Below are 8,453 nucleotides of genomic sequence, written 5' to 3' on the forward strand. Positions count from 1 at the left end.
ATAAGAAAATCTGCTGCACAAGACCTCTTTAAAGTGTTAAAGAGTATAAAGATGTCACTTTGAGGACTAAGGGGTGCCCGACCCTAGATATGGTATTTTCATTCATCTCAAATGCATGTGAAAGTTAGACAGAGAAAAAGCAAGATCATAGATTTGATGCAATCGAATTACAGTGTTAGAGGAGAATATTGAAAGTACCATGGGCATGCAGAAGAACAAACAAATGTATACTGGAAGTACAGTGACAATGCTCCTTAGAAGCGATGATAGCTCATATTTTTATCACTGAGTAATATTCCCTTGTATAGATGGACCAGAGTTTGTTTAGCCATTCATTGAAGGACATCTTGGTTGCTTCGTCTTTCCTGCTTTGGACATGTTGTCATGAGGGACCAGTCCCTGGAGAAGGGCATCATGCTTGAAAAAGTGAAGTCAACTAAACACGATCATCGCCAACCAATGAAATGGATTGATACAGTGGCAGCAACAATGGGCTCAAACATAACAACTGTGAGTATGGCATAGGACTGGGCAGTGTTTCGTTCTGTTGTACATAGGGTTGCTACGAGTCAGAACCAACTTGACGGCAACTAACAACAACAAAGACTCTTGATGAAGATAGTCTGGACTGAGCACATTTGTCACTATATCCACCACCATTACAATGGTGACCATATCTACCACCAACATTACAATGGTGACTCAACCCCTCACAGTGACTAGCAATGAATTAATGCCACCCATTCCAAAGGAGTACTGGGGTGGCACTATAGGATAAGCTCTGTACTGTTAACTAAAAGGTTGGTGGTTCAAACCCAGCAGCTGCTCCTTGGAAACCCTATGCAAAGTTGCTATGAGTCAGAACCAACTTGAAGCACTTAACAATAACAACATTTCAAAGGCTCTGTCTGCTGCCCCTCATCTTTCCTCTTCCTTCCCTTATTCTACCTTTGCTGTTGTTACATGCCATCCAGTTGGTTCTGACTCATAGCGACCCTGTATAGGGTTTCCAAATAGCAGCTGGTAGTTTGAATTATCGAACTTGTAGTTAACAGTCCAGTACTTATCCTACATTGCCACACCAGAACCAAGACATTTGAAATCCCCAAAACACATGCACGAGAACTGAGCTAAGAGAGTACTATGTTTTTCATCCAGGAGACTTCTATTCTTCTGGCCAAAAGAATGCAGTGACCATCAACAAGTAAAAGATCTTTTGCCAGATAAAAACGGACGTTCGTGAGACTGCAAAATATTATAACCACTTTTGAAGACAGTTTGATGATTTCTTACAAAGTTAACATTGTTTTATCATATAATCCAGCAATCACATTCTTGGGTACTTATCTAAATGAGTAGAAAACATATTTCACACAAAAACCCTATATAAGAATGCTACTGCAACTTTATTCATAAGTGGCAAAAATCGGGAGCAACCAAGATATCCTTCAATGAATGGCTAAATAAACTGTGGCATGTGCAAAGGAATCCATCCATACAAGGGAATATTATTCAGTGATTAAAATATGAGCTATCAAGTCATGAAAAGGTATGGTGGAACTGTAACTATATATTATTAAGTAAAAGAAGTCAGTGTGAAAAGGTTGTGGACTGTATGACTCCAACTATATGAAATGATGGAGAAGGCAAAACTATGAAGACAGTAAAAATATGATAGGGACTTTGGAGGAGGCAACAAGGGATGAATGAATAAGTGGAGCACAGAGTATTGTTCAAATGGTGAAACTATTCTACATGATACATGACATTATGCATTTGACAGAACTACAAAACAAAGAATCAATCCAAATGTAAGCTAGGAACTCCAGTTACTACTAGTGAACTAATATTGGTTCATAAGTTACAACAAATGCATCACATAAAACAAGATTTTAGTAAGGAAAACTGAGGTGGGAGAGGGGGTATATGAAAACTGTAATTTCTGTGTAATTGTTCTATAAATTTATAACTTCTTTTAAAATGTCTATTAAATGCTTCTTAGAAGAGAATGCCAAGTAAGAGTAAAAGATTGAGGAATTAAGAAACTGAAAACTAAGAAATGGGGGACGTTGGAGAGAGAAAGTATTATTATAGCTGCTTCCTTTCCTATCCTGTCAACGTGGATTTCAGCCCAGTTGAGGTTTGGTAATCTTCAGTCTCAACCCCAACTTTCATGGGCAGTCTTTAAAGAAAAGAGCCCTTCCTCATTCCACAGGGGAGAGGGAGTCAGAGCTAAGACAGCCAGAAATAACATGCTGAGTATCTCCTTCATGAATATGCAAACAATTGTCTTTCCTTAAGACTGTGTGTTACTCAGCAGTCAGAACCAAATTGGTTTTGTAAACAACTGCTTTTAGGAGAAGCCCACTCTCATGTAATTCCTTGCTACTTTTCAGGAAACAGATACATAACTTGTGGTTCTTTTCCTATTTCAGCATACCACTGGTTGCAATTTAACATTTTGTTTAAGCAACAAATATGTTCATTGAAACTCATCTAGGAAGGAAAAAAAACAAAACAAGCACTTGGCCTTTAAATCTTCAGAAGTGGATATAATGACAGGTTCAGCCTGTTTAATGACAGGCCCAACACCACACCTTTGTTTTATGATGTTTGATTATTACTGCATAAATGTCCTTTATTACTCGCAAACATTTCCTTTATTACTCATAATAAGTAAAAATCAAATACTTGCTGACCAAAAACCAAACCCATTGCTGTCAAGTCCAACTCATAGTGACCCCACAGAACAGAGTAGAAGTGCCCCATAGGCTTTGCTTTCCAAGACTGCAAGTCTTCATGGACGCAAACTGCCACACCTTTCTCCCTCTGAAAAGCTGGTGGTTTCAAACCGTTGACCTTTCTGTTTTCTGTTAGCAGTCGAGCACTTAACCACAATGCTACCAGGGCTCTTAATACTTGTCAACGTGGATTAAAATAGGTAAGAATGCAAATAAAACTGTACTTTACAAGTATAATGAAATGCGATTTCTGATATTTTTTAAGTTTTTCAAATTTCTATCATGCACCAGGTTGCTATCCTCAGACTCATTGTTTTTGTTTGTTTGTTGGCGTTTTTGCTTTGTTTTTTTTAAGTGGTGTTTAGGCCTGGTTATGCTTCTGTAAAGGTTACAATCAGGAAAACTATGACGCAGTCGTACACTGTAACATTGAGTCTGAAGTAACTCCACAGCATTGGCTTTCTGATTTGTTTTGTTTGTTTGAATCTGTAATTCAAAGATTCCCGTGTGACCCCCAACTCCGGAGGCTGATGCCTTATCCATCAGACCGCTGGGTCACCACAGTTGTGATGGCGCCACATGAGTTGGAATCTACTGGACGGCATCTGACAACAACAATTCAGATTAAAAGCATAGCAAAACGAGATTCTGGGGATTTTTCTGTCTTTTCCTGGTTGACTGATTCAAATAGAAAGGCACACCTAAAAGAAAACTGATACAAGATGCACATCGAAGGCTGTGAAGTTCAAGCACTGCCTGGGGATTGATTTAACATGCATGACAGGTGCAGAGCTGTCACTTTCAGACATTTTAAAAGAGAAGGAGTTACTTAAAATGTATTTTTTTCTGACGCTCGATTACATAGGAAACGACTAATCAGGAAACGTCTTCAGAGTGAAACCAGCTGGTCTGGAGCTGAGAAGAATTGAAGTCCTCCGCTCGCCTGCTGGAGATCAGATGTTGAGAGCAGTGGGTCAACCTTCCCAAAAGTGTAGCCTCTCGGATTTGAGACACCCAGCGTAAAATACTTCCCGCCTTCCTGGGCGATTTGCCGCGCCAGCCTGTACGCATGCGTCCCAGTACCGACAGGGCGGACCAAACTCTCCCTCCCCCCTCTTCCACGCCCCCTCCGAAAAAAACTCCGATCGGTGTGACGTCAGACTAGCCTCCAGGTGACCAAAGAGGGCCGCGAGGGGGCTGGCTGTTTTAACTCGGGGCGGAGCCTAAGGGGGTGGGGCGAGCCCGGCCGGCGGCCCAGCTGCTAAGGAAATTCATCCTGGCCGCTTCCCCACTCGGGAGAGCTAGACCCTGCGGTGCGGACGCTGCAGTACGCAAGCTCTGCGGTCCGAACCGCTGTGCGCAAGGGTACAGCCGCTCAAGGTGCCTTTTTTCCGGAGCGGGTCAGGCGTGTCTGCTGACTCTGGTGCGCCTGGAAAAGCCCGAAACTAGCCTCCGACCGCTCGGCCATTATACGCGCCCCCAAACCGCTGGAGGACGACAGGAGGGGACTACAGCTTGCTGAACTCTCCCGGGAAAGGGAGAACGCGTCTGGAAGGGTGGACCGGGAGGAAGGAGGATCGCGAAGTTCATGGCCAGCGGTGGAGTGTCCGGGCCGTGCGCGCCTTGGGGTGACGGAATGCGCGAGGAGGACAAGGGCGTGCTCGACAGTGGCGGCAGCGATGCGGGCCTGGCCAACGCCGCAGCTCGGGGGCAAGTGGAGACGGTGCGGCAGCTCCTGGAAGCGGGCGTGGATCCCAACCGAGTCAACTACTTCGGGAGGCGTCCGATCCAGGTACCTGGGGCCCCGGGGCTTGGCCGGCAGGGGGCGCGCGAACGCAGTCTCCGTGGGTTGGGTCGCTGGGACCAAGACTTCCACTGACAGAGCCTTTTTCCTGAGTGTGGAGTCCCGGGATAAAGCAGCAAAAAATCCGAAGAAAGAGATTGAAAAATCCAGAATTTTAGTTTGACTTTCTTTTCAATGGTTGAAAAAAAATATCCAGAATATTTCCTCTTCCGTCTCATGATAAGAGAGAGATGCGAGTAATACATTCAACTGGGGAGGAAAGGGGAAAAGGAAAGGTTATTTGTGAAGGACTATTTTTGTCTACTTTCAGCGATGAAGATAAATTACAAATTACACAATCTAGAGTGGAAATTAAGAAGTGATACAAAATCATAATACTTGAAAAATCCTCCCGTGAACTTCTAAGCCTCTATATGAAATCTTTTTGTTCTCTTTCCTTTATAAAGGCGAAGTGAATACAATTGAGATGGGACTCCTCAACATCAGTACTTAATTTTTTTACCTTATGTTAACAACCTCCCTTAAGTGTTACATAAGAGAATATATATATATTCCCATACATTTTTAATAATTATCATACGGAATTCTTGGATTACAAGAGCATTGCTGTAGCAACTGTTGATCCCCTTTCAATAGCAAAATGTCTTCATAATTAACCATTTATTAAAATATATTGGCCATTAATTTCATTTTAATTAATGTGACCCTACTGCTGTGGAGTGGAGTCCTTATGACTCATGGTGACCCTATAGGCAGAGCAGAACTGCCCCCAGAGGGTATCCAAGGCTGTCAATCTTTACTGGTAGCAGACTGCTTCATCTTTTCCTGAGAGGCGATTGGTGAGTTCCAACGGCCAGTTCAGTGAAATGCTTAATCACTGCGTCATGGCGGTGGTTATGTGCCATGGAGTCAGTTTCGACTCATAGCGACCCTGTACAGGGTTTCTGAGGCTGTAAATCTTTACGGGAGAAGCAAGCCTCCTCTTTCTTCCGGGGGAACAGCTGGTAGTTTCAAACTGCTGACTTTGAGGTTCACAGACCTCGTAACCACTACGCTGAGCCATAGGGGCTCCTTTTTCCGCTTTAATTTGCACTTTTAAATTCGATTAAAATCTAAGTTTATGCTTTGTGCTTTATTTTTAGCAATTATGGTTCATATTCAGTACTCATTACCTTTCAGAACTAATGTATGTTGTTTTTTTAAACATGTTCATTCCTTTTGAATACATAGAAATTCTTAGAAAATTGGTATAACAAGTGAGAGATCATTTATCGGCAATAAAAATATTAAAGAGTGGTTTTTAGAGACTTGTTTTATATACTTTTAATTCATCTGAGATTTTTAAAACCATTTTTTCATTTTCTCTATATATAGAGTCCCCTTTACACCGTCAGTAGAAATGATAAATTATATCATAGTCCTAAGGAAAGAAATTGATGCTTCTAATATTCATCAAACAAAAACGTATGCTGTCTTTCAGTCACATGCTCCATTTTAAAGCACATAAACCCACACCAAAAAAAACCCTTCGTTTTGAAAAATTAGTAATCAAAATTGTTTTACAGTTCATTTAAAAATAATAAAATTCTTACATAATGTGTATGCAAATGGTGCTATAGAATTAATCTTCCAAGATATCATTTTTTTCTAAATTATTCATTGTTCTGATTTGAATGCTAAGATACAAGCATTTTTATACAACAAAATATTTATTATTTAACATTATAGAATCCTAACCAAATTGTACAAGTTTGTTTTAGATGTTATATGAAATATACACTAAACTTTATATTTAACATTAGCTGAAAATACTAAAAATGTTGAATTAGTTAATAAAAATGTCATTTATTTTCATCATATTGTACAACTATAAGTGATTTTGTTTACTTTTTCCTCTCTGCCTCCAACTTGGGCTCAAGTTATAGGACTATAATGCATTTATGAGTGCAGATATTCATGAAATAAAATAAAAGCCTTCCACAGGAGAACTAAACAAATGTAAACCTCTCAACTTATCTTACTTCTTGTATTACCCCAACTTCTAAAAACAAAATCTAAATATGTTTAGACCTGTATAAGGGAGCGAAGTGGCTCCATTCGCTAAGCACTAGACTGCAAAGCACAAAGTCTGTGTGTGGTTCGAGCCCTCAGCCCCTCAGCAGGAGAAAGATGAGGCATTGTGCTCTAGCAAAGATTTTAAAAGCCTCAGGCAAGGGCCCCTGTGAACCCATTCAAGAAGGATGCTTGACAACAATGATGAGGAAGGAGGAGTGCAAGGGAACAACTAACTTTAAAAGCCACTTAAACGCCTAAATCGTAAAACAAAATAGATTTCCAGGTTCCAAAATGGAAAACTAGAATTTTATTTTTTCCTACAAGATAGCATTGTGTCTTCAGCTTTTTCTTGCCCCCCCCCCCCCCCCCCACACACACACACAGTTGAAGAATATAATGAAATTCAGTCTGAGGCTCTCCTGTAACCCTCGTTAGGGCTGTGAGGAGTCAGAATTAACTAGATGGCAGGAGAACAAGTTTAATTGGCGGGAGAAGGGGGAACTGCGTCAGCAACTGAAGAGTAACCAGACACCCAAAACCTGTATGCTGTTCAGCATTAGCTGTGTACTTCGTATCTATGTATTCCTTAAAAGTAGCCTTACCCACTCGACTGGGGGTCTTGTACCCAAACAGCTCACTGACCCGCCTGTGGCCCTGACCTATCTGCTCTTCCCATCGCAGGTCATGATGATGGGCAGCACCCGTGTGGCAGAGTTGCTGCTGCTCCACGGGGCGGAACCCGACTGCATGGACCCGGCCACCCTCACCCGGCCGGTGCATGACGCCGCGCGAGAGGGCTTCCTGGATACGTTGGTGTTGCTGCATCAAGCCGGGGCGCAGCTGGACGTGTACGACGCCTGGGGCCGCCTGCCCGTGGACCTGGCTGAGGAGCAGGGTCACCACGACGTCGTCCAGTACCTGCGTGCAGCCATAGAAGTCTGATGGTGGACGCCAGCTAGCCAGGACCTTTTTCTTCCCCAACCCCCACCCCTCCTGTTCGGTGACCACCACAAACATGAATCGGAGGAGAATCTGCAAGCCTTCCAGAACTGAGGAAGATGGAGCAGACCCGGAATTAAGTTCATTTGTGTGTTTTTGTTTTGTTCTGTTGGTTTTTTGCTGGATCAGCCCCTCTATTCTCTTGGTGAAGCCAAAGACAGAAAGTCAGGGTTCGCGGGTTGATTTCCAGCAAGATTTAAGGGTGGGATATGGTATTTACTTTTCGGTGTTTGCTGGTGGAAAATGGTGTGCGAAGAAATATCTAAACAACCCCAACCTCCTGCAAATCTTCAGACTGCCCATGATAGGGAGGAGAGGGGAGAGGCAAGGTTGACGTTTGGGTGCGGAGAGGCGGTGCGTTTACCCTACGGTTGGTGGAGACGGGCCTCATGAACTGCGGACACAAAGCCCTGGGGCAACGTGGGAAAACCTGGACGTAGGCAGACAATGAAGAGGGACATCTAGGCCCTGTGAACAACGAATCTTTTAAACGATGTGGTGTACGCGGCAAGTCACGCGTAAAATGGTACATTCTGGAAGCCCTGGGAATGTGCCTGTTTCCACGCGATAATGGAGGGGGAAGAGAGATCATGGGAGCAGAAGATTTTGCTGCAAACTCTGCAATCTCTGGATCACTGAGATGCAGAGCCGCTCTCCAAAGGGCTGGCTTTTTGTCGGTATTCGGCCCGGGAGCGTTTCTGGCCCACATTCCAGACGCTGCAGGAATCCAACAGCGCCAGCAGGGCCCTCCCGCCCGAAGCGCCCACAGCCTGAAGTGGATGTTGAGAAAGGAATTTAGTGGTGGCTAACGGTATCGGTAGCGGCTAACGGTATCTATCGGTAGAGGTTTGCTT

General features: G+C 43.2%; 1 protein-coding gene across 1 annotated transcript; it reads left to right on the top strand.

Annotated features, from left to right (window-relative positions):
- Window positions 1–4,377: 4,377 nt before the first annotated feature.
- CDKN2B (cyclin-dependent kinase inhibitor 2B (p15, inhibits CDK4)) lies at window positions 4,378–7,542 on the top strand. Its single transcript, XM_006864497.1, has 2 exons — window positions 4,378–4,533; window positions 7,282–7,542. The coding sequence occupies exons 1-2, from the start codon at window positions 4,378–4,380 to the stop codon at window positions 7,540–7,542; spliced, it is 417 nt and encodes a 138-aa protein (XP_006864559.1).
- The last annotated feature ends 911 nt before the right edge of the window (window positions 7,543–8,453 follow it).

The sequence above is a fragment of the Chrysochloris asiatica genome, unplaced genomic scaffold (assembly GCF_000296735.1).
Source record: "Chrysochloris asiatica unplaced genomic scaffold, ChrAsi1.0 scaffold00065, whole genome shotgun sequence".
In the NCBI taxonomy this organism is placed as follows: Eukaryota; Metazoa; Chordata; class Mammalia; order Afrosoricida; family Chrysochloridae; genus Chrysochloris; species Chrysochloris asiatica.